Source organism: Cebus imitator, unplaced genomic scaffold (genome assembly GCF_001604975.1).
Source record: "Cebus imitator isolate Cc_AM_T3 unplaced genomic scaffold, Cebus_imitator-1.0 Scaffold31, whole genome shotgun sequence".
In the NCBI taxonomy this organism is placed as follows: Eukaryota; Metazoa; Chordata; class Mammalia; order Primates; family Cebidae; genus Cebus; species Cebus imitator.
In genome coordinates, this window is record NW_016107346.1 from 7,777,299 (window position 1) to 7,802,702 (window position 25,404).

The window sequence follows — 25,404 nt, forward strand, 5'->3', positions numbered from 1 at the left end:
TACATTTTAAAACTTATTTTTTAATTTACTTTTCTTATGGAAAATTTCAAACCTATTCAGAAATAAAGAGAGTTTAATTAACCTCCATGTATCAATACCAGGCACTCCAAAACAGTATATTTTTATCTACATCCCACTGTTTTCCACCCCCCTCCAATTCAGTTAAATTCTAGGTAGTTGAAATTTAACAGTAATTAAGCACAGAAATCTAAAATAAAATGATAATCACCTCCTACTCCATCTCTCAAAAGAATCTCACAATTGTTAACTAGTAAAAAATTTAGTTTTTATCCTTCTATAATTTCATATTTTTAAGCAAATAAGTATAAACTAGCATATATGCAGCTTCAATATTATTTTATTTTGTAATTTGTTTTTACCCCAATAATTTATTGGGTTTGCTTCTCCAAGACAGCATGTTTAGATTGATCCCTTTCTTTCTAAAGCTGTGCAGTGTTTAATAATAAAGGTCTATAATTTATTCAGCCATTTCTTTCTTAATTGATGCTCATGCATGTTGCTTAAATTTTTGCTACTGCCAAAAAATGCTGAAATGCTTACCTCCGTGTGTGAAGATTGAGTATTAGAAGCAGTGATGATACAGTCAATTAAAGCTGTTTATATTGCATCTGATGTCATACAGTATGGGAATTGTTAAACAAGCTGTGGTATGTCCATAAAACTGAATGCTAAGCAGTCACTAAGGTGCTGATGCAAATCTCTGTCTGACGAGGTGGAAAAGTGTTCTTAGTACTAACAATAGGTGCTGAGGCAGGTCAGGAAGCTGCATAAAGAATGATCGCAATTTGGGTTAGATAATGACCTCCTGGGGACAAGGAAGATAACAATCTGTCTTCCTCCAGCACCCAGCAAATATCCAGGGATTGAAAGCCGTTCAGAACAGACACACCACAATATTACGTGATTTTATTACTCAAGGGGGGATTATGGATGATTTTCAGGATTTTATCTTTCTCTTTTAAATGTTTTCTACAATTAAGTATGCATTACTTGCATAAAATTTTAAAGTAAAAGTTAACAAAGGTAACTGTGAGGCGGAAAGCAGCCAGTGGAGTAGACAGCAGCCCATCCTGAGAACTGGGGCTAGAACGCTTCATCCCTTTGCTCATTTCAAATGTGTGGACATGGGTAGGTGTGCACCTCTAAGCCCCTGCCTCTCTGTCACAGGGGTGCCCACCCTCAGGTGTATTTGAGAATAAAAATAAACTTGAAGTAGACAGGTTTTAGAGCAGAAAGAGTCATGTTCATCTGCTGCCTAATCTACTTTCTAAATTTGAGTTGCCAGATTTGGGCCGGAGATCTGGGTGTCCCTCCTCAAATTCTGTGTGGTCTCTGTCCCCTCTTAAATGTGCAGGTGTGTTGCCCAAAATAATGATGACAAAAACAGCAGACTTGGGACATCTTTAGAGCTCCTAATAATCACTCTGAAACAAATAAGTAGCATTTATTTTTTTCTAAACATGAAAATTGTGTGTAGGTCTAAGTTTAAAGTGTTCCAGTTTTAGTATCCCTTGTTATTGTATTGCTTTTTGTTAAACTTCACTATCCCAGAGGAAGTAAAGTAACGTGGGCACTGTGTGTGTTTTCAACCTTGAACTGGTACTGGCAGTGGCCCCGATGGATCACCAATTCGCCGAAGCACCTGAGTAGTCAGGGAGGCCTGTGGAGCAACGTGCGCCTTTTCTCCAGCCAGGCTGCCATCCACGCCTCATTAGGAATGTGACAATGAAGTCACACTTGACCAGCTGTCGATGGAGCTAACGATTCCATCTCAGCAATTGGAACTGTGCCCAAGAACAATTAAGCTTAGCTTTAACTGAGAACCCACTCTTCCTGCCAGCTCTACCTCAGGTCGTAAGTCAAAGAGCGAGACCGTATGGAGACTGAGGCGCATTGTTGTGCTCCGTTTTTGTTTCGGTGATAAGTAAATCCACCCAGGAGGATGGGAAGTCACCCCACACCTGCCAGCTACATAGGACACCAGACCGATGTCATGGACTGGTGTGTCAGGAAGTGCCGTGGTCCTGCTGTGGAGGGGTCAGCGTCTGCTGCTGCCTCCCATAGCACTTAGTGCAGTTCAGTCAGGACCGTGAGGCTCAGAGGAGAGGGACTTCCGCAGCCCTGCCTCTCTGCCCTGTGACCAGCGTGGCTAGAGTTCAAAGTTCATTTCAAGCCATGGAGCTAGATTCCTGCCCCCCCCCCACAACCCTGCAGCCCTTGCTGTGTGATCTTGGACCTCTGGCTTTGTCTCTGTAAAAAGGGGACGATCATGGAAGCCACCCCATAAGGTTGAGGCAATGCACAGGAAGACATTAGTGTAATGTCTGGCACGCAGAAGCCTCTCAGGAATGTTATTAATACTGAATTCTACTGTATCTAGTTTTCTTAAGCAGTGAAGCTTTACTTTTTGCTCTTTTGAAAGTAATTTATGCTTGTTGTAAGTACATTGGAAAATACAGAAGAGTGGGAAAACCAGTTGCAAATCATATAACTACCCAAAGAGAATCCCTGGGAGAACTTTGGATCATGTCCTTCTTACCTGTTTGTGTGTGTATGCAGTAGTTTCTCGGTTTGCTTTGTAGGTAATTCATAGTTACAGTCTTATAGTCTTTGCTGTATCTGGCATCTTTCCCCTTACGCAGTGTAAGCTTTTCCCATCAATGTGTACATTCTTTGGGTTTTCTTATTCTATTTAGGAAAAGCTGTCCTGAGGTATTTACATCACAGTTTCATTTCAGTGTCAAGAAATGCTAGGCAAATTAATTGTAACATCTTCCCCAAAGTAGTATTTCCAAAAGACACACATTCCAATAGATGCCCTGTTTCTCAAATAGTAGTTCAGAGGACTAGCAGCTTTCTAGGTAAATGAATTGAACACATACAGTCAATTTTGTCATAGAGGCTTCAAGTGTTATTTTATAACAGAGACATGACAGCCTTTGACCTAGTTTGTTTTCTTTCTCTCCTCAGGACGATATTCCTAGTATTACTCTTTTCTCAATATGCCAGAAATGTTAAATTTCCTCTCCCGATTTATAAATCCAAGAAAGGATGGACTGCGTACAAGTTACAGTTGTTCAAAATGTTCCCTGTGAGTAGCTGACTTCTTCCCCTGCTGACATTTTTGCCTTTGGTTCATATGTAAGAGGATCAAGTAAAGGGACGGTTTTAAGCAGACCCCGCTTTGGGGACCATGTCTGTGCAGAGACATCAGGGTACTAATGACCACTCAGATCATCTTAGACTTAAAGGTTCTGGCTCTGAAATGGGAGCACATCCTTTTAGCAGTGCCAAAGGAATGGGACATTGTCCTTGGGACTGAGTGAGATTTGACTTCACGTGGCCTCTGTGGGCATGATATCCATTCTTGTTTAACCAGCCAGACTTTGGAAAGGGTAAGATAAATTTACCTGAATGAAACTGCTCTCTCAATGAGATGTTCCATTCAAGGAAGAATAGGTCTGCAAAGTACTGGCGATAGTGGGCTCTGGGGATGATGTTCAGACCGTGGGAAAGGGGTGTTTTTTGTCAACACCTGGGAGCCATGCTGGCCTGACAGAGCTTCCCCTTGACCACTCCAGATCATCCTGGCCATCCTGGTATCCTGGCTGCTCTGCTTCATCTTCACAGTGACAGACGTCTTCCCTCCTGACAGCACAAAGTATGGCTTCTATGCTCGAACGGATGCCAGGCAGGGTGTGCTTCTGGTAGCCCCGTGGTTTAAGGTTCCATACCCATGTAAGTATTCTGATGGCTAGAGGGGTCAGGAGCCCAGGAGGGCCCAACTGAGAGGGGTTGGAAGTTGGCAGAACAGCCTTCTTTGTTCCAGAATGTCCCCTGGATGTCTTGCCATTCTGGTCAGGAGAGGATTAGACAGCAAGAAAGGGAGGCCCTGTCCCCAGAGGTCAGAAACCAACACACACAGACTGACTGGCTCCCTTCTCAGATTAGTTAGCTGTCTCTTTTGGCTCTGCTAGGACGAAATCCTGGACAAGGGGTCTCTTGCACTTTGAGCTCGAGTGGCCAGGATTTGAGGGCAGCTGCTTAGAAAGGCAAGTATAGAGCTGCTTGGTCCCAGAGCTGCCAAAGTGGAAAGATGTGAGTGGGAACAGCCTGGGGATTAGTAAGCAACCTGCTCAAGCAAAATGGAATTTATATAATCTCTTAATGGGCAGCTATAATCTTTTAAATTTGGTCAGAGCTGTAGAGGTAAGTTGATAGTCACTAATGGCCGAAAGCTACATCTTAATTTGAGTGTTGGGTAACTCCTTGGGGGTGAGAATACATTCCCCAGCTGGGGTGTCGCCTGGACTCACGGCTAGCCCCGTCTAGGTGATCCCAGTGGTTGTTACATGCTTGGTTCCATTGTGAAGACTCTAGTCCCAGCATTTGGGTTTTTATTAGATTTGGAGCCTGAGCTCAGTCAGGTTCAGCCTACTTCTTTCCCTGTTTATCTTATTTTCATTTTTTATAATGACAAGGAGAAAAAGTGAGAGAAGCCAAAAATTTTAAGGTTGGGTTAAAGATGACTGCTCTGAGCATGTTGAATGATGAGTGTTGGCTGTTCCTTTTGTTCTCAACAGACTTAGGAAAGCTTTAAAGAGTTTCATCTTTCAGGCCGGGCGTGGTGGCTCATGCCTGTAATCCCAGCACTTTGGGATGCCGAGGTAGGCGGATCACCTGAGGTCAGGAGTTCAAGACCAGTCTGGCCAACATGATGAAACTCCTTCTCTACAAAAATACAAGAATTAGCCAAGCATGGTGGTGGGTGCCTGTAATTCCAACTACTCAGAGGCTGAGGTGGGAGAATCACTCGAGTCTGAGAGGTGGAGGTTGCAGTGAGTCGAGATCGTGCCACTGCACTCCAGCCTTGCATGACAGAGCAAGACTCTTATCTCAAAAAAAAAAAAATTTTTCATATTTCTAAAATAACTTTCTCATCAGATTGTATGGCCTAAGTATTATAAACATACCTATCCTTTCTCCAAGAAAGAATGCGCATGGTTCATATACATACCCATAGTCTGAGATAAAATGAAATTACAAATTAGTTGATGAGGCACTCAGGGCGAGGCCAGGAGAGGCGGGGGCAGCAGGTGAGTAGAAGTCCCCATAGCACATACAGGGTGGTCTTTTGCCTGTGCAGGCAGCTCCCAAGGTGGGCGCCAGTAGGAGCACAAGCTGGGCTGTCCAGGAGAGGCAGAGCTGTACAGGTGCTGGGGCCAGAGAGAGTTTCCTAGGGCCCATGGGCCACGCACAAGAAAGCGAAACTTAGTGGGCAGAGCGCCTGAGGTTGTGCTGGCTGGGAGCGAGCACGTAGGGGTCCTGGCCTGCCGAGGGCTGGTGCGGTGCCAGAGCTTCACTGTAAGTATGGAACTAGAAAGCCACCCCAGGGATATAGTCCTACTGTGTACATATGTAGTACTCTCCAGTGCTTTGCCTTAATCCGGAGAGACGCTTTCAAATACCTGAGCAGTGCTTTTCAGTCTATAGTACGCTAGGCATTATCTGGACTGATTATTAATATAATACAGATTTCTTGTCCAAAATGTCAGCAGTGCTGAGTTTGAGAAACCCTGCTGTCAAGTAACAAACTAAATGAAAGTTTCTTGGTAAAAGGAGATATGAAATAAAAGATTCAAGACAGAGGGCTGGAATCCAATGAGGTCTTTAAGTGGGGGGGGGGGGATATATATGAAGGAAAAAAGATCAAAATAAGAATCCCCCCTCGAAATCAAGACAGCAAACTGAAACCAGAATACTACAACAGTAACAAGGTAACAATATAAAAGATAGTTTAGTAAAAGCAAAATGTTGGTGAAGACGACCTCTGAATAGGAAAGTTGATTCCAAATCAACCTGGAGCTGCTCTGTTGACCAGGCCTCTTGCGGGTGCATGGGATGTGCCGAGCTGCCTGCGTACCTTGCACCCCTGACTGAGGGCTGCTTCTGCATCCCCTGGCTGCTCCCACGGAGTGAACCAGCCCGAGGGAGGAGCAGTTCTGCCCTTAACTGCCCTCCAGGCTTACTCTGCACATCTGACTTTGTATCCTTTCTCTTCCCAATCCAGTGGTTGCTCTAGGCTACATACAACACAGGCCAGACCCCTCTAGGTGGCTTAGATGGCTTTTGGAACTCTTCCAGAACTTGCCTCCTGCCCCCTGACCTGCATGAGAGCTCTGCATCCACCAGAACGCCCTCTCTTTCATCTCCCCTCCCCAGAACTCTCCACTCCTGGGGGGACACCTCCATTCCTACCTCCTCCTCAAATCCTCCCTGGCCAGGGCCTGACTTTGCCTTTTCCTAATGTCCTCACTCCTTGTGACCCAGCTAGGCTTGAATTCATTTGAAGTTGAACCATTGCCCTCTCCCCAGATCTTTTGGAGTGTCCTGTTCCCCTAGCTGCATTGTTGGCTCCTGAGTGAGAGACCATGTTTTAGCCCTCGTTCCTTTTCCGCTGTGCTTCCTGCTTAGTGGGTGTGTTATAACTAATGCTTCAAGAGAAGAAGGGCTAGCTCCTTTATCAAAGGAGACTATTCGTTCTCACACTGAAAGAGACCCATGCTCTTTTCATTAAATAAGATTTATAATTTTCAAGTCCAAATTAATATTCTTTTAAAGAAAAAAATATCAAATGAAGGATTAAGTAAATGCAGGACTTAAAAGGAAGTTACAATGGGGCCTCACTTTGCTTTCTGAAATGAAAGTATTTAAGTTCCTATAACGTGGTTTATGATTTAAAAATAAGGTTCTGGTATTATAGTAGAGAAGGACTGTCCATACCTTATGGATGCTTTACTATTGGGATTTAAATTTAGCTGGTGATTCCTCACTGCTTTTTCACTAGGCAGCATCCCCTGGGGAAGGCCACTGTTTCTTTATACCCTGCTCTGTATAGCAGGTCTATAAATCCCTCATACAAATTTCCCAACACAGCAGGCCACTTTCAGTTGTTATTTAGTGGACACTGAGTGTGGCTTAGAAGCAGGAAAGAGAAGGCATGGCCTCTTCAAGCCCAATAATATCTTCTTTTTTTTTTTCTTTTTTCTTTTTCTTTTTTTTTTTTTTTTTTTTTTTTTTTTGAGATAGAGTATTGCTCTGTCACCTAGGCTGGAGTGCAGTGGCACAATCTCAGCTCACTGCAACCTCTGCCTCCCGGGTTCAAGAGATTCTCCTGCCTCGGCCATCCAAGTAGCTAGGATTACAGGCATGTGCCATCACAAAATTTTTTGTATTTTTATTAGAGATGGGGTTTCACCGTGTTGGCCAGACTGGTCTCGAACATCTGACCTCATCGTCTGCCCACCTCGGCCTCCCAAAGTGTTGGGATTACAGGCGTGAGCCACTGTGCCCAGCCGTGATGTCTTCTTTTAAATAAAGACACAGTGGGGATCAGTCCTCATTATGGCCGTCTTCATCTGACTCAGCAACTGTCCCAGGCGTCTGGTGCTTAAGATTTTAAAATGAACAATTTCCACGAGCTTCAGAATCCGAGTGGATCTTGTAGAGTCCTCCAGCATTCAGAAGGACTTCGGGTAACTGGTCCTGGTCACTTTCACTTGTCCCTCTGGGAGCGTTCATGGTTGTTTTCCTCCCGCAGTTCAGTGGGGACTGCCCACCGTGTCCGCAGCTGGTGTCATTGGCATGCTCAGCGCTGTGGTTGCCAGCATCATCGAGTCTATTGGTGACTACTACGCCTGCGCACGGCTGTCCTGTGCCCCACCGCCCCCTATCCACGCAATAAACAGGTATGTTCCTGAGAAGATGAGTTCCCTAGTGGGCTTGTTACTTTGTTCTTAGGTTTAGATTACCTTGAAGACAAAACCAAGAGTTTCAGCAGGAGCCAGCCAAGCAGCAGGACTCCAGTGGCTGTTTGTCTTTGGACACATCACTGTTCTTGTTCACTTTCATTTTCCTCCTCATTCATGACATGGAACAGAATTCCTACCCTTCCTTAATTTCAGTGACATCAAATAACATTCTGCAAAACCATTGGAAGCCTTAAGTTCAAAAAACACATGCCAAGCACTGCACTTGTTCTTTACTTGTTTTTTGTTTTTGTTTTTGGTGTGTGTGTGCATCATTTGGAGATCATATACACACACACAAAACAAGATAACAGAGGATCAAAGGAGACGTATATATATATAGCTGTTTTGTTTTGTTTTGTTTTGTTTTTCCATAAACTGAAATTTTTCGTCAGAGCAAAACAAGCTCTTCACTGTTTACAGAGTTGCTGATGTTGTTTTGTAAAGACCTGGAGTCTCACTGTGTTGCCCAGGCTGCACTGCAGTGGCTATTCACAGGCACAATCATAATGCACCACACGCTCAAACTCCTGGGCTCAGGCGATCCTCCCACCTCAGCCTCCCGAGTAGCTGAGACTGCAGGTGTGCACCACCTTACTTGGCTATACAGTGCTGTTTAGACATTGCAAAAATTACCTGTTTTCTCCGTGTTTCCCCATCCAATCTTGGCTGCCACAATCAGACACATAGAAAGCACAAGGATACCTTTTCTTTCCCCTGTAGTGGAAACCTTAGCAGCAGGAACTGCTCCAGGCCTATCAGTTAGATACATTCCACCTGTCCCCAGGGCTATGCACTGTGTAATCTATGCACAGTTACAGTTTATATAAATAGGGACAGGAATAGCAGAAGTGAATGAAATCTTGAAATCTAGTGTTTATGAACTTGGGGTTTATGATCTCAAAACACTTGGTCTTTAGCTTTCAGAAGTTGTTAGATAATTGCCCCTGAAGAGTCTGCAGAGAAAAAAAAGCCCAGATCCCCCCCTGTTCTCCAGCCAGCTCTGCCACCCCAAAAGGGACTATATGTGATGAGATCAGTGGACTGGTTTGGCATGTCTTGCCTTGGCTCTATTAGGGGCTTCCAGTCCTGATGTCCACATCTTTCTCTAATGGAGCTGCTGCATATGATTAAATACCCATATATCAATATGTTTAAAAGTGTCAGTACCTATGAAATTATAAAACATTTCCTTCCTGATGAAACAGAATTTAATAGTAAAACATCACATCAGTGTTTTATTTCCATAGACGGCCCATGTTTGTCTTGTACCCCAATAGATGGCTTTATTTTCTGGCTAAAATCCTTTGCTTTCATTTGCAGTGATTTGAAAACACTCGAGTCTAACATTTAACTTTGAGAGGTGCTTCTCAAAATTGAATAAGCTTTGGGGGTTCTGTTAAAATGCAGATTCTGGCCAGGCACAGTGGCTCACTCCTGTAATCCCAGCACTTTGGGAGGCTGAGGTGGGCAGATCACCCAGAGGTCAGGAGTTTGAGACCAGCCTGGCCAACGTGACAAAAACCGCATCTCTACTAAAAATATGAAAATTAGCCAGGTGTGGTGATGGGCACCTGTAATCCAAGCTATCCAGTGGCTAAACCAGAATCATCGCTTGAACCTGGGAGGCAGAGGTTGCAGTGAGCCAAGATCATGCCACTGCACTCCAGCCTTGGTGACAGCAAGACTCCATCCCAAAAAAAAAGGACGCAGATTCTGCTTCAGCAGGTCTGGGGTGAGGTCTGAGATTCTGTATTATTAACTCCCCCCCCAGGAGATACGGAAGCTGCAGGTCTGTGGGCCACATTTTTGGATTGCAGATGTGTAGAGGCTGTTTCAGAGTGAATGGATCACCCAGTTGAATGAATGTTTTTCTTTCCTCCATTCCTTTACATTTTAGGGGAATTTTCGTGGAGGGCCTCTCCTGTGTTCTTGATGGCATATTTGGTACTGGAAATGGCTCTACTTCATCCAGTCCCAACATTGGAGTTTTGGGAATTACAAAGGTACACAGATTTTTCTAATTAAATGATTGGGCCTCTAAGCATTCATCCACTTTATTGATCGGTCTGGCCACTGCAAGTTCCAAATGGGTGGGCCTCTGATTTTAACAAATCATTTCTCTCCATCTCCCTTTTTAAGTGTTTACATTGCCTGTTTGGAAGTCTCTCTTCTCTCGCTGGTCCAGGTAGGGAGATACTCAGTCCTGTCATTCCTTCCTGCGATATTTATAAAGCACCCACTCGGCCAGGCCACCATTCGAGGTACTTGGGTTACATCAGTGAATTAAAAAGTGGATTTACATTGTGGGAAGACAGTCAACAGTCAGCATACTAGGTCCATAAATGATGCAGTATGTCAGCCAGTGATAAGTACTGGGGGAAACATGGGACAGGAAGCTTGGGGAGAGGGTGACCAGGTGTTAAATAGGCTGATCTTCAGATGACCTTGAACAAGGACCTGAAGGATGGAGGGAAGGAGCTTGCAGATAATGTGGGGAAGAGTATTCCAGACTGGGACGGGGCCAGGGCAGAACCCTATCCTGGGAGTGGAAGGTCAGCAAAGAGGCCAGTGCGGGTCAGGAAGTCTGAACAGGCGAGGTCTGCCAGGTAACTGAGGACCAGGTCACGCAGGCAGGTAAGTAGGCAGCCACAGATGCTGAGTGGAAGCAGATGCTGCAGGGAGCAGCTTGATCTGATTGTTTTTTCTTTTTTTTAAGGATCGCTTTGACTGCAATGATGAGAATAGACCATGGGGGTAGGGGGAGGGTGGGCAAAAGGTAGAAATGGGATCCCAACTGGGAGGTGTCACCAGTTTTAAATTAAGAGATGACCCACCATTGGCCATTGTATGTTGTGCAACTAAGACCAAGAAAATTGATTCACCCTCCTTGATGGCCTCTGACTCACATGTCTCCCTCACCGAGGACTTGGGGTAAGCCCAGAAACCTTCTAGAACTGGTTGACCTCTGTAAAATTGGGAGGGTAGAGTGGATTTTGAAAAAATTCTCCCTTGCCATGTAAGATCTGTAACCAGGCAAAGAGAAACCAGATACTAAGTTTGATTAATCTTGACTGCAAATCCAGGTGCGAGGGAGCCGCTGTGCATGCACCTGCATGCCTGGCTTATTTGTTGGTTTCCCTAAGTTGACAGGGCCCTGCCAGAGCTCAGCCTCAGGTGTACCAGTGGCCCCATCTGCCTGTTGTTCCTGGTATGGGGCAGGTGAGGGAAGGTTGCCTGAGGGGCACTTCCTCCAGTGCCATCCTGTGGGCTCTATTGCTGCCCACAGTGAGAAGCGAGTGCTGAACACAGGGAGATTAGGAAATGATCTCGTGGGCACGGAATGGGGCCTAAGCCATGCCACTCTTTAGCCAGTTTGCTGCCGTGAGCTTACAGCCATATAACTAATCTCAAATCCCAAATAAGATAGCCAGCCCTCTGCATCTGTGGGTTCTACCAACTTCAATTCAAAAATATTGTTTCTGAACCAATGTTGTTTGTTTCTGCACTGTTCTGCGTGAGCATGTACAGACTTTTTGTTGTTGTTATTATTCCCTGAACAGTGCAGTCTGACAACGATTTACAGAGCAATTACATTGTATTAAGTATTGTAAGTAATATCGAGATAATTTAAAGTATATAGGAGGATGTTGGCTGGGCGCCGTGGCTCACAGCTGTAATCCCAGCACTTTGAGAGGCCAAGGTAGGCAGATCACCTGAGGTCAGGAGTTTGAGACCAGCCGGCCAACATGGTGAAACCCCGTCTCTACTAAAAACACAAAAATTAGCCAGGCATGGTGGCAGGCATCTGTAATCCCAGCTACTTGGAAAGCTGAGGCAGGAGAACAGCTTGAACCCAGGAGGTGGAGGTTGCAGTGAGCTGAGTGAGCTGAGATCATGCCTCTGTACTCCAACCTGGGTGACAGCGAGACTCTGTCTCAAATAAAAATAAATAAGTAAATAAATAAGTATATGGGAGGATGTATGTAGGCTACATGGAAATACTATATCATTTTATATCAGGGACTTGAGCATCTGTGGTTGTTGGTATCTGAGGCAAAGGAAGTGGCGGTCATGGAACCAATTAAAGGATACCTAATTGTAGGAGTAAAAGTGTTGTAGAAGATGGGACTCTTAGCGGAAGACAGTTTAACAAGCCTCCTCTTTCTGCACCCCTTTAAAACACATCATCATATAACATGACCACCAAGGTGGTTTGGGAAATCATTCTTTTTATTAAAATTTGAATGGTGCTAGCTTATTCTGACAAGTTACCTTGCCAACACTTTTTAATGAGCTGATGTATCCCAAGTGTCTAGAACAGTAGCCTGGCAGAGTGGGTGCTTCATAAATATCAATATTGCATGAAGGAATGATGGCACCTGAGTGCCTCCCTGCCTGGACCAGCTAGGTTCATCGTTATCATTATTGTAGTTTATTTCTAGGAACAGAGCAAGTACTATCTCCCTGGCTGTCAAATCTCTTTGCTCATTTCTCTTTGCCGCATTCTGCACCACTGTGTAAGACTTTGGAAAACCATACACCTAGAGTCTATTTTTCCAAGGACTTAGAGGTAGAGCCACAGTTCACGAGGGAGGAACCAAGGAGATTCCAGGGAATGGGTCCTGTGAGAGGGGACACAAAGTCCTGGGGAAGCAGCAGGAGGGCTGGGGTTTTAGGGCTCTATCTCTGGTAGTTAGAATAAAACACAATAGGTACTTGGGCAATATTCATTGAATGGAAGAATGGCTTAGTTGCTGCTTGTATTTTTGACAGCATCAAAGGCAGATCAGTCTTTCAGATGTCACTTTTGTGTCAGATTTAGTTTCAGGTATCCCTGGGGCCAGTTCAGCCCCTCATACCTAACAGGTGTGCCTGACCCTGCTGGGAGTCTTCACATAGGCTGCCTGGATGTTCTTCCTCCAGCAAACTCTTACTCATCCCTCAGCACCATCTCCAACAACCCACCCTAAATTTTCAGATTTTCTCTAACCTGCTGCTGGGCTCCCCGACAGCAGAACAGTATAGCAGTGAGATTATTTAATCAAGCTTGTGACTTATTCATCTTTCATTCACCTGCCCCAGTCTAACAAGTGCTGGTCACATAGTAGTTCCTCAAAAATGCTTGCTGAAGATGGAGCCATTCGTGAATGAAAGCCTTCCTTATTGCATTTTAACAGCCAAGCATGAGTCACTTTTGCTTGATTTGTCAGTTTGAGTGATCTTTTCCATTGCTTCCCTGCCCTCTGTGGGGTGAGGAGGGGCAGGCTAGGGACAGTGGGACAGTGACTGAGTCCAGCTGGACGGCTGTCTCTCACGTGGATGGCTGTCTCTCACGTGCACAGCCTCAGACCAGGCTCTGATGCTTATGCTTGACCAGCTGACCGTGGTCCTTTGAGAGTTCTGTGCAGTGGTCAACATGTCACACACAGCTGCACCAGCCACGTATGCCTGGTGGGCATTTGAGATGCGGCCAGTGTACGGGGGGAATTGCATTTAAAATTTCATCTCATTTTTACTTAAAATTTAAGCAGCCATCTTCTGCTTCTCACTGGGGTCATACATAAAGCCTTGTGGACATTCCCCCAAACACTCTGAAACCTCCCTTACCCAATTTACATCCTCAGGGTGTTTTCCTGGAAGAGGCAGCACACAGTAGGAGCCCACAGTGCAGGATTCTTGAGCCAGATGCCAGTGCCACCTCCCACTGTCCGGGTGACAGCAGGCTAGACAGAAGCTGCCGGGAGGCAGAGATCAGCAGTAGCAGATAACGCCCTACGTGGTGCCGTGGGAGCCTATAATGGGGGAAGAGTCCTGGTGTCAGGGGATGCTTTTCTGTGGAGCATTTGGGTGATGTTAAAAGGTTGTGTCTGGGATCTGCTAGGAAGGGGCCGCAGCGAAAGATGTCCAGGTAGACAGGCCCAGGCCTTCCTCGAATGATTGGAAAGAGCCTGAGAAGTGGGTTTTATTTCATGAGTACCAGAGGAATGCAAGCAGGGGACCGATCTCCCCAGTTCCATGTGTTAGAAAGGTCACTCCATGGCAGCATGGAGGACGAGTGGGTGCAGAAAAGCCAGAGGCAGCCAGGCCCAGGTGGGTGGCTCTCAGATGGCTCAGTATGTGCCAGCTACCATTCAGGCGGTTTTATGCAGGTCCCAGTTCTCAAAGCAAAACCACAAGTCTTGTGCATGACCAAGATGAAGATCCTGAGATCCATCCAAGAGGCTATGGGTCTGCCCAACCATAGAGTCAGAGGCGGGCTGGGAGAAGAGCCTGCCATCAGGCTCCAGATGTCCTCACCCGTAGCCCCTTCTCATTGCCACCTCTCATGTGAATTGCACCATCAGGAGAGGAGGTTCCAGAAATGTCTGGGGGTTTGGTCTGATTTCTGGTGTGGGGAAATTGGCATTGAGGCTGAAATGCTTCGGGGAAGGTCACTTTGGTGATGTGTGGTGCTGGGAACCCAGGGGGTAGGCAGGGGCAAAGTGTGACCTTTGCATTCGAGACACAGGGTCATCCCCACCCATGATGATTGTGCCAGGGCAGTGGAGCCCCAGGGCCTGAGTGCAGGGAGCATCACCAGGGCGTGGAGATGCCGAGGATGACCCTCAGGGTCCCCACAGTGCAGGTGAGACGAGTCTGTTGAGGAGAAGGGGAAGGTCGCAAGCCAGGCCATGGGTATCTCTCCTCAGGGTTCTTGGGTTATTTATGGTGATGCGGCATGGAGATCAGTCCCTGTTTCCCGGCCTCCTGTGTGCCCTGCAGGTCGGCAGCCGCCGCGTGATACAGTGCGGAGCGGCCCTCATGCTCGCCCTTGGCATGATCGGGAAGTTCAGCGCCCTCTTCGCCTCCCTTCCAGATCCTGTGCTGGGAGCCCTTTTCTGCACACTCTTTGGTAAAACTCCCCTCTCTGGCTTTTTCCTTTACTTTTATGGATTTTTAATCGGGATCCTGGTGTTTTTGCTGACTCCTTTCAGTAAGAAGATAATGATAAATTTATATTTTAAAATAACAAAGGATATGCCTTCAAAAAATGAAAACTTTATATCACCCCCTGAGTTGAATTTATGCTAAAGATGAAACCAACAATAAGATCTTACTGTGCTATGAATATTTAGATTAAATCTAATCTCTTTAGTATTTCTGACTGATTTAACTCAAATACCATCCCTCTGAATGGGCGACTTAAAACTGACCGTTTTTACAGTGGGACTCTGATTTGATCTCTGCGCCATTTAGCTGTAATAACCAGACATGCTCCAGATATTTGGGTAGGTCTCCCTGTTTAATCAAAATGCTTGTATAGAGAGGGAACCAATGTCCTTAGTTCTCTACTTGACAAAATGTCACATGGTGTTTATGCTCCCGTGTGAGCCCAAATAGTGCTTAGGCCAAGAGTCATTTGGCTCAGAGCCCAGGGTGGCCACAGTCCAACCCCACACGTCCCCCTTCCTGTCCCTGCACTGGTCTCATTGGTTTCTGCTGGACAGAGAAGGGGCAGCAGGGAGCCTGCCCTTACCTGCCCTGAGCAGTCTGCTGTCCACACTGCAGTGGTGCTGGAGCTTGTGGTCTGGTGTGTTTTTCTCCAGGAATGATCACAGCTGTTGGCCTCTCTAACCTGCAGTTCATTGATTTGAATTCTTCCCGCAACCTCTTTGTGCTTGGATTTTCGATCTTCTTTGGACTCGTCCTTCCGAGTTACCTCAGACAGAACCCTCTTGTCACAGGTAAGGAAATGGGCTTTGCATCTTGGAGTGGGAGCTGGAACCACGGCCACCAGTCCACGTGTGGCTCTTTGCCCATTGGAGAGGACTTTGGACCTTCAGGAACTATTGTGGAGATTTGTACATGCATTTCTCATGAGTCTCACTTTTCAGCAGTTACCTGGAAGCCCTGTGGGCTTCCGGCTGGCGTGTTCATGTGATGGTCATGGATACTAAGGTCTGTTTTTCACCGGGACCCTCTCCTGAAGGAGAATGCCTCTCTGTAAATCCTTTTGATTACATTAGTCTATCTTAATAGACGAATGCTCTGTTAATGTAATTTTTTTTGAAACTCAACCTCATAGACTTTGAACACATTTTTCTATGATTTTATGCCTATCCTATTAAATCCTCAGAGCAAAACCATGTGGCTTGTGCATTCAAAATTAACCTTTTTAACTCCCCCTTTTAATACTGCAATGTGATGGAAGAATGTAGAAAGGAGGAACCATCTCAAGACACAACCATTGCTGCTGGTAATATCTCAGCCAGTGCAGAATTGAGGACCATTTGTTTATATATATACTTTTTGTGGGTGAAATTCATCTAACAAACTTAGCCACTTTAAAGTAAGCAGTTTGGTGGCATCTAGTACAGTGTTGTGCAACCATCACCTCTGTCCAGTTTCCAAAACATTTCGTTACCCCAAAATAAACCCCCAAATTCATTAAGCAGTAAATCCTCATCACCCCCTGCCCCCAGTCCCTGGCAGCCACCAGTGTGCTTTCTGTTCCTATGGATTCACAGTCTATTCTAGGTATTTCATGTAAGTGGAGTCACAATATGTGGCTTTTCGTGTCTGGCGTCTTTCCCTTAGCATGTTTTCAAGATCCATCCATGTCGTAGCATGTAGCAGTACTTCATTCCCTTTTATGAAACGGAGTCTCGCTTCGTCGCCCAGGCTGGAGTGCAGGCCTGGGCATGATCTTGGCTCACTGCAACCTCCGCCTTCTGGGTTCAAGCGATTCTCATGCCTCAGCCTCCCAAGTAGTTGGGATAGCAGGTACCCACCACCACACCCAGCTAACTTTTATGTTTTTAGTAGAGACAGGGTTTCACCATATTGGCCAGGCTAGTCTCAGACTCCTGACCTCAAGTGATCTTCCTGCCTTGGCCTCCCAAAGTGCTGGGATTACAGGTGTGAGACACCATGCCTGGCCTCATTCCTTTTTTATGACTAGATAATATTCCATTGTGTGTATATACCATAATTTGTTTATCCCTTCATCCACTAATGGACATTTGGGATGTTTCCACCTTTTGGCTATTGTGAATGTTGATGTACAAGTACAGTCAGGTCTCATTATTCATGAAGTTATGTTCCGTAGAGTCGCCACAAACAGTATTAGCAAATACTGAACCATTGCTGGGGAAACACAACCAGCAGTGCTACGCTTGTGCCGGGATGAATCTTCTCTAAAACACCACAGCCACCTCATGCGCTGGAACATCAGGGAGCACTTCACATCACTTGGCTGACATTTTAAACACTGAGATTGCCAGCAGAAAACACACAGCATGACAGACAGGGCACTAAATTGTCTGCAAAAAGGACTCTTGTTTACGGGAGGAGGCCAGAACAAGGCAGCTCGTCAGCTCATTTGACATCAGCTGGGAACGTGTGTGGCATAGCTTAGATTTTTCACTGCTCGGTATGCCCATGAAGGCACCAAGGGCATTCATTTTTGGTTTACAAATAAATTTTAGTGTAGGCAATTTCACAAATACGTTAATTCATGAATAATCAATGTGAGACATATTCAAGTACTTGTTTTCATTTCTCCTGGGTATATACCTAAGAGTGGAATTGGTGGGTCATTCGGTACTTCTATTTTTAACCTTTTGAGGAACTGCAAAACCTTTTCATGGCGGCCACACCGTTTTGCTGTCTATGTACAAGGGTTCCTGTTTCTCCACATCCTCACCAGTGCCTGTGGTTTTCTGTTGAGGATCGTTTGATCTTCAGTATGGAAAATGTGTGGATAAATGGGATTCTTTCCACTTTTTACATTTAATATGTCATATTCATGGAAGGACATCTTTATAAATCCAGTTGCTCCTGATTAAAAGCAACTAAGCACTTATTGGTAACTCAGGATACAGGAAACTCTTGTATGATTGCAGGTACCAGAAATAATTTTGTCGTCATCTTCTTCACTTTGTAATTTTTTCTCAACCTTATGACTACCTTTTTTTAATTTTGAATTTTTTATCCACAGACTACATCCCTGTGGCTTCACAATTCCTTGTAGGGAGAATGCCATTCTGTTAGATTCACGTTTCATGCACCACTGTTGATAATTCTCCTTATGGAGATACCTTTGGATTACTGTTGAAAGTATTCATCATAGTTTAAAACGTTACTGGCAAAAATTCGTCTACCCGTGCACAACTAAGAAATTCACACTTTCCTGCACTACTTTGATTGGCGGAGTTCTGCCCACACCATTGCCCCTTCCCAAGTCAGGCTCTCCCCTGCTGTGGCACTGACCTTTATGTCTGTGTTCTCTTTCTAGGGATAACAGGAATCGATCAAGTGTTGAACGTCCTTCTCACGACGGCTATGTTTGTAGGGGGCTGTGTGGCATTTATCCTGGATAACACCATTCCAGGTACGTGGTATATATCAAACACACTTTTTTTTTTTTTACATATGAGTTACTTTTTTGCCAAATAGAAATGGGAAACAGGAAGAGTAAATGAGTTCAAAGCCATCACTGGTTATAACTGTTTTCTAAAACAGTGTGATGGCACTCTCGGCCTCCATGTATGGATCCGTTTTTTGCTAAATAAACTGATTAATTTTGTTTCTCCTACTGAATGACTTTTGGGAGATAGCAGGTGAGCTCCCTGTGTGTGGTGAGATGGCAGTGGGGTGGGCACAGCCCAGGCCAAGGGCCCGCAGTGTGGCTTTCATCTGATCTGAGACCGATGGGAACAGCCTGCGCCACTTCCATGTGGGGAGCCTGTCCTTTAAATGAGTCATTCCTAAGGTGGGCTTCCAGCCAACTAAGACCAAAAGGCAGTAGAAGACCATGGGCGAAGGCTGAGATTAGGGGTCCAGGATCATTGATGAGAGGTGCCTGGAGGCATCTGCCTCTCCAAACCCATGATCCCTATTTATGGATACATTCCGTGCTGAGCTTGGGGTGACAGACTAGGATGTTATGTGCATCCTGCCTTGGAGGTGGCTGCTGTGGACCATTGTAAAATGCTACCATGGATATACTGGTAGATTTCCCTGCCTTCAAGGAAGGGTGATACTTATTCTTAGGCTTGAAGGTTTTATTGAGATTTCCCCCTTGAAACAACCCATCTCCATAAAAATCCTCGATCAAGAGATTGCTGGGGAAACCAAGGCAGAAGGAATCACACACATGAAGAGATGGAAGGCACTGGATTTAAGAGAGTCCATAAGGACCACCCTCTTTCTCCTAAGCCAGTGGGAATTGAGAGAGGGGCGCAACAGTCAGGCTGATGGAAATTAAAGTCAGCTTTATTTCCGAAAGATGGATGAGAGAGCACAGCTTAGATATAAAAACATCCTGAGCTTCCTTGCAGAGTCCTGTGTACTCAGAGCTTTCTCCCTGACCCATCTGTCAGGGCGCAGAGTGGCCAGGAGTTTCCAGCCGGTGGGCATTCGTCCCCACAGGAGCATGACAGGCACATGACCTGTGTGTCCCCCCACAGCACCATGCTATAATGGAGCAAAGCAGCATGAAGTGTGGGTCTATCCAGACGGGGTGACTGTGCAGTGACTGGTTGATGAAGGAATTGTGTGATACAATAAAGACTCAGCCCTGTTTTGCAAACTCAGATTTGAGATTTTTTTTTTTTTTTTGACTCAGATTTACTTTTTAGAGAGGTTTTTTTGTTTGTTTATTTTAAGACAAGTCTTGCTTTTTGCCCAGGCTGGAGTGCAGTGGCATGATCACAGCTCACTGCAGCCTCTGCTCCCCGGATTCAAGCAGTTCTCTTGTCTCAGCCTCTTAGGTAGTTAAGATTATGAGCATGCACACCCACACTTGGCTAATTTTTTTATTTTGAGAAGAGTTGGGGTTTCACCATGTTGGCTGGGCTTGTCTTGAACTCCTGACCTCACGTGGTGCTTTCACCTCGGCCTCCCAAAATATTGGGATTACAGGTGTGAGCCCCCTCCCCCAGCCTACAAAAGTATTTTTTGAACAGACTCGGGGCAGGGGGTGATGAGCCAGAAGACTAGATAACCAGTTGGGAGACAGATAGAATGAACCAGAAAAGCAATAACATGTCCTGGGCCGGACCCCAACAGTGAAAATTGAGAAAATGGCTCATATAGAAGCATAGGGAGGTCGGAAGGCCATTAGGTGATTGATTGAATGAGGGACATGGAGGGGCTAGTGCTTCTTAGACTTCTGGTTTGGGCATCTGGATAGCTGAGCACCTTCAACTCCTCAGGTGTTCTTTGCTCTGGGCAGGTTTGATCTGTGGGATGGCACGTGTGTGTGTGTGTGTGTGTGTGTGTGTGTGTGTGTGTGTTATATGAAACGGGAGTTTCATTCTCGGTAGAGCTGCTAAACAAAGCATTCCTTTGTTTTATCTTGGGATGTGTGTGACAGGTACTCCAGAGGAAAGAGGAATCAGGAAATGGAAGAAGGGTGTGGGCAAAGGGAACAAATCTCTCGACGGCATGGAGTCCTACAATTTGCCATTTGGCATGAACATTATTAAAAAGTACAGATGCTTCAGCTACTTACCCATCAGCCCAACTTTCGTGGGCTACACATGGTGGAAAGGCCTGAGGAAAAGTGACAACAGCCGGAGTTCAGACGAAGACTCCCAGGCCACAGGATAGCCTTCGCTGTGCCCTGTGGCCCAGCCGCAGTGAGGCATGTATCCGTAGTTCCTTGCTGGGTAACAAGAAGTAAAATACATGTTTGTATATCTACATTTACATTCTGCGCCCCAGAGCTAAGACAGACTGAATCACTTTTCTGCTGTGGGGATGATGGTGCCTGATACAGTGTCTCGCCTATCTCCTTATTTAATTCCTTGACCCCTTGCCCTTTGAGAGTGTCCATTGCTGACCGTGGTCACTAGATTTGAAGTTCCAGTTCTCCCTGGGGAGTGGGCATTTAAAATCTGCAGCGATTCCTTGCTTCAGTTCCCTTCCACCACCCAGGGCCAGCTTTCCTATAAGCCGCCTCCAGGGTCCAGGGGCTTTCTCTTTCTCTCCGAGGCCCTGGACCTGCTTCCTTATCATCTGACCCTGGTCTGTGCCCGCAGAGACCTCCTCTGACCAAGGGGTACCAGTGTCCTCACACTGTCATGACCGACTGGCCTAATATGAGTCTGTTGTCCCTGATCTCCTGGAGGAGGAGGCTGTTGACCTGAAAACAATGGTGTGGCTGTCCTGTGCCCAGCTCTGGCTGTGGCTAAGGTCTGCACAGATGTTGAATGAACATCTGTTTGGGGCATTGGAGGGGAAAGGAAAGGACCCTGAAGCCAATATCTGATTCTTGGCTGCACCTTCTCCTGGCCACCCTGGCCCTGGCTGGGCCAGCACGTGCACACTGGCCTCTTTTCACTTCACTAGTGGCTGAGACACCTTATCTGGCATTTGTCACTCTTGGCCGATGTGATGAGTATGGAGTGCCGCACAAGGCACCAGTCAGACAGCTGATGGGCGTCTTGGCTCTGCCATCATGTGGATGTTATTGTTGCGCGCGTCTATAATTACAAGGTTTTATTCCTATTTAATGTTATTGACTGTAGCAGATTTTGGAAATCAGTGTTTTCCATGTGACCCTCTTTCCTTGCATCCCTGTTCCTTGTCCCCCACTCCACCCTTCCCCCCATCAAGAAAAGAACCAGCATTTGTAAAGCTGTGGACACCATCAGGGAAGCTTATTGTAATGGCTTTTGAAGGCCAGTAACCATTGTTGTGGTTGTGTTTTGTATTGCTTGATACCATGAAAGTGTAAATACTGTAATGCCTAATCTATTTATCAAAACTGACTACTGGACCAGAGCCCAGAAACCATGGGTCAAGTTATACGTGAATTTGTTTTGTGAAGAAGGGAGGCTGGAGGGGGTAACACGCAGAGCCGCCACGTGGAATGGTCTGTTGGCCCAGCTGGCCCCGCACACCCGTGCTTCTGTTGCAAGTTATTTCTGGCAGTCGTGGCTTAAGGAGACTCCCTGTGGGTTGCCATGTTGCATATCCATTAGATCTTGATTTTACCGGTGAGAGTGGTGGCCGAAGGAGGTAAGAAAAGCAGCCAACAGGCTCCCTCTCTGTTAGGAGAGTTCTAATTAATAACACTAAATCCTTTCTGAGAAATGACTCCTGTTGGTTTGGTTTGAAGCTTTTCAGCAAAGGAAAAAGCCTGAGATAAGAAGCAGTGCCCTCGCTTCATGAGGGGGCTCATCTTCAGTGCCGTTGACCTAGTCAAGCCCTGGTTGGCTGTGTGGCTGCCTGTCCCCTGTGTCTAGTGGCAGGGCGTGGTTCTCAGCAGCCTGGTGTCCACACGGTGCATTCCGGTCCCCCTCGGCCCCAGGCTGGCTCAGCCCTGCAGTGCTGCGGCGCTGTCTTTGCAGCATTGCTACGTCACTGTAGCCACTTCACTCCTGGAAGTTCAGGGCTTCGAGGTTGATTCTGGCAAGAACACCTTGGAGCCACTGCTTTGTTTTGCCAAAATCTTAACTGCAGATTAAGTAAAGAACTTAGATGCTAAATTACATCTAATTTTGTATGTTTTCTTAAATGTGTATTTGATGCATACTTTAAAAGCACACTGACTCAAAGTTTCCATCCCTCTTGCCTTGGGACGCCCTCGAGGCTGGCAGCCCTCCTGCCCTGAGTTGCTCTCAGTTCCTTCTGTTTGGATTTTGCTCAACATCTCCAGTTTCTCTGCTCTGAAAAATGGGGAAAATTGCTAAACATCCCAGAGATTTGCAATTTTCTAGCTCTCCAGGTGAGCAGAAGGACCAAATACCCAAATAAAAGCCTGAGAGCCATCGGTGATCCAGGGGCACCTCTTCAGCTTGATTTGGGTGTCTTCCACTGCATAACACTCAGGGTGTGTGCTTCAGTCATCCAGAAACCCACCCCCTTCTGAGGCCCCTCCTTGGGTCGGGTTTTATCGGGAGGCTTCAACTCCGTGAATGTGTGGGGTGCCCTCTGCGAGCCTTCACGTGGGGAAGGAAGCCCCTACACTTTCAACTCCTGTTGGAATGAGGGTTTCCCGCTCTTCTTATTCCACTGGGGCCAACTGATATTCTGTCCGAGGAGGGTAAGGGGATAGGAGGTGAGGAGCAAAGAGGGCAAAGATGCCCCTGCCGAATCTGGTACTTTCTGCACAGCCTTGAGTGATTGACGTCCCCTAATGACTAATAAACTTGAACATGTAACACACACACACCATTTTAGGAAGTGATTATCCTGCTGGAAAATATGCTACGGAAGGAAAATTTGTAATTGAAAGAAAAAGAATGTATTCATCTGCTTCTTGGGTTTAAGCACATACCCGAAGGGGAGGTATTGGGGGACACAGTGGCCGCACACGGTCTGTGTTGTGACACTGCCCATCTCACCACTGGCCTGCATTGCTGGGGCCTTGAACCACCACCTGTACTTTGTTTTGCCTGTAGAGCGTTCTAAAATATATTAGATGTGAATGTCCTTGCGGGCCAGTTAGTCTCAAGTTTCCGCAGAGACCACCTACCCACCACCACCTTCCCAGGTCACCTGCCTGGTCCTTAAAAGGAAGTATTTGTGTTGGCAATCCCAACATGAAAAGTAGATAGTGTTAATACAGACAGGAGGTGATGCCATATTCACAGTGGGGGGTGGGGAGCCCCCACCACTGCTTCACAGATAATGGGAAGTGACTCTAGTCTTTGTAAGCGATTCTCATTCTCATTAGGGAGTTAAATGTAGATTCACTGATAGATTTACTTTCAGAATCTTTAAAGAGGATTTCACATGCTAACTTATAGTTGGTTTCTTGGGATTGATCAAGGCAGGAGAAGTAGCTTAACCATGCCAGCCAGAATGAAGCCTCATGGGTCCTGATGGTTTCCCATTTTCATGGTAACAAATTCGCACACAGGTTTTACTTTATACTGTAGAATACTGACTTTCATGATGATAACTTGGTTTATGCATGAATATTGCAGTATTTCCATATAGTAAAATAACATTTCTACCCAGGATAATAGCCACAGTTTTCCAGGGAGGGAATGATATAATTTTCATGACAATGTCATGTGATGATAGAATTTCTCCATTGATGAATCTCTAGTATGTGTGTATACTTTATTTGCCCATACGTGTATTTTATGACCATGAGCTAAGTTGTGATTTCTTTCATTTATGTCCCTGCTGAAACATTGGTACTAGCAACTTAGACTTAAAGTTGGCAAGTCTCATCTTCAGTAATACAGATGCCATGGGAGTGGCCAGGCCAGATCGAAGGTAAATATGGAGCAATAGCAGAAGCCTCATTCCAGAACCCATCTGGCCAGAGAAGAAGCAGCCTCCAGGGGGGTGGCCATGCATGGGGTATACACTCGCTACAGGCACAGGCCCGGCATGGCTGTCACTGGATGCCAGCTGTGCACGCCCAGCCACACCTGGTGCATGCCACACTAATATGCAGCTCCGGCTGAGCATTCACAAAGCTCGCTTCTCCGGGGAGCCTCCCCTTGGCTTTAGAAAAGAGCCCAAGGACTCACGTGCTGCCTGTGGTACTCTGTCCCCTCATGACTTAGACACAGGGACTAGGACATGGACCACCCTCTGCCCCTCCTGCAGTCAGAACGTGAGTAGTGCAAGAAGGCCGCCCAGTTTTGCCAGCGTTCAGCATCTGCCCATAAAGCACATTAGCGTTGGGGGTCTCTTTTCAGCAGCCTCGCAGACATTCCTGTCCTTTCTGGTTGGTGTTGACAGTGTTTCAGCATCACCCTACCATCCGCATCCTTAACATTGCTGTGCGTGTTTCCAGGCACTTGGGACGCCCTTTCCCACGTTGCCGTCTTACGGCTCAAATGACTCTCCTTTTCTGTTAGTAACAATCTTCATTTGACACCTTAATAAATTTCTGACTGTTCTTAAAACAGTGGGGATGCCTATATTTTCCTTGAGTTTTGTGACTGACTTTGGCTATATATACCTTTCTGGGGTTTTGTTTGGTTGGTTTTTATTTTTATTTTGCATACTGAGGGTATTTCGGGTGGGGTTGTTTTTTGAGATGTGTAATTCTTTTACGGAGTTTTTAAAAAATTTTCATATTGTTTTTCTAACATGGCTTCATTAAACGTTTAAGTATTTTAAAAATATGTAATATTTGGACCAGATGTTGTGAATAATAGTAGAGATAAAGCTATTTTATTCTGTATTTTTAAAACTGTTCCGTACAAATAAAAGCTCTCCTGGACACAGTTTTTCTCTTCACGTGCCTCCTTCTGGGGCTACTCTTTAAGAAAAGAGTCGTCCCTCAGAATCTGTAGGGGATTGCTTCCAGGACCTCCTCGGATATCACAGTCTGAGGCTACTCAAGTCTCTGATATAAAATGGCAAAATGGGTCAGGCACAGCAGCTCAGATCTGTAATCTCAGCACTTTGGGAGGCCAAGGCGGGAGAATCACTTGAGCCCACGAGTTCAAGACCAGCCTAGGCAATATAGTGAGACACCCCTTATCTAAAAAATATTAGGCACACATGGTGGTGCATGCCTGTGGTCCCAGCTGCTTGGGAGGCTGAGGTGGGAGGATTGCTTGAGCCCAGGAGTTTGAGGCTACAGTGAGCCGTGATTGCACCACTGCACTCC

General features: G+C 45.9%; 1 protein-coding gene across 6 annotated transcripts in view; it reads left to right on the top strand.

Annotated features, from left to right (window-relative positions):
- The window catches only part of SLC23A2 (solute carrier family 23 member 2), a 139,303-nt gene extending 114,287 nt beyond the window's left edge, over positions 1-25,016 (top strand). For all 6 annotated transcript variants that reach the window (XM_037736914.1, XM_017524005.1, XM_017524007.2 and 3 more), the window contains 8 exons: positions 2,992-3,112; positions 3,603-3,759; positions 7,622-7,769; positions 9,730-9,835; positions 14,595-14,724; positions 15,419-15,556; positions 18,109-18,204; positions 20,191-25,016. In XM_037736914.1, coding sequence (XP_037592842.1) covers positions 2,992-3,112; positions 3,603-3,759; positions 7,622-7,769; positions 9,730-9,835; positions 14,595-14,724; positions 15,419-15,556; positions 18,109-18,204; positions 20,191-20,426 — 1,132 coding nt within the window. In that variant the 3' untranslated portion in view covers positions 20,427-25,016. The remainder of the gene's footprint in view (positions 1-2,991; positions 3,113-3,602; positions 3,760-7,621; positions 7,770-9,729; positions 9,836-14,594; positions 14,725-15,418; positions 15,557-18,108; positions 18,205-20,190) is intronic.
- Positions 25,017-25,404: the final 388 nt, after the last annotated feature.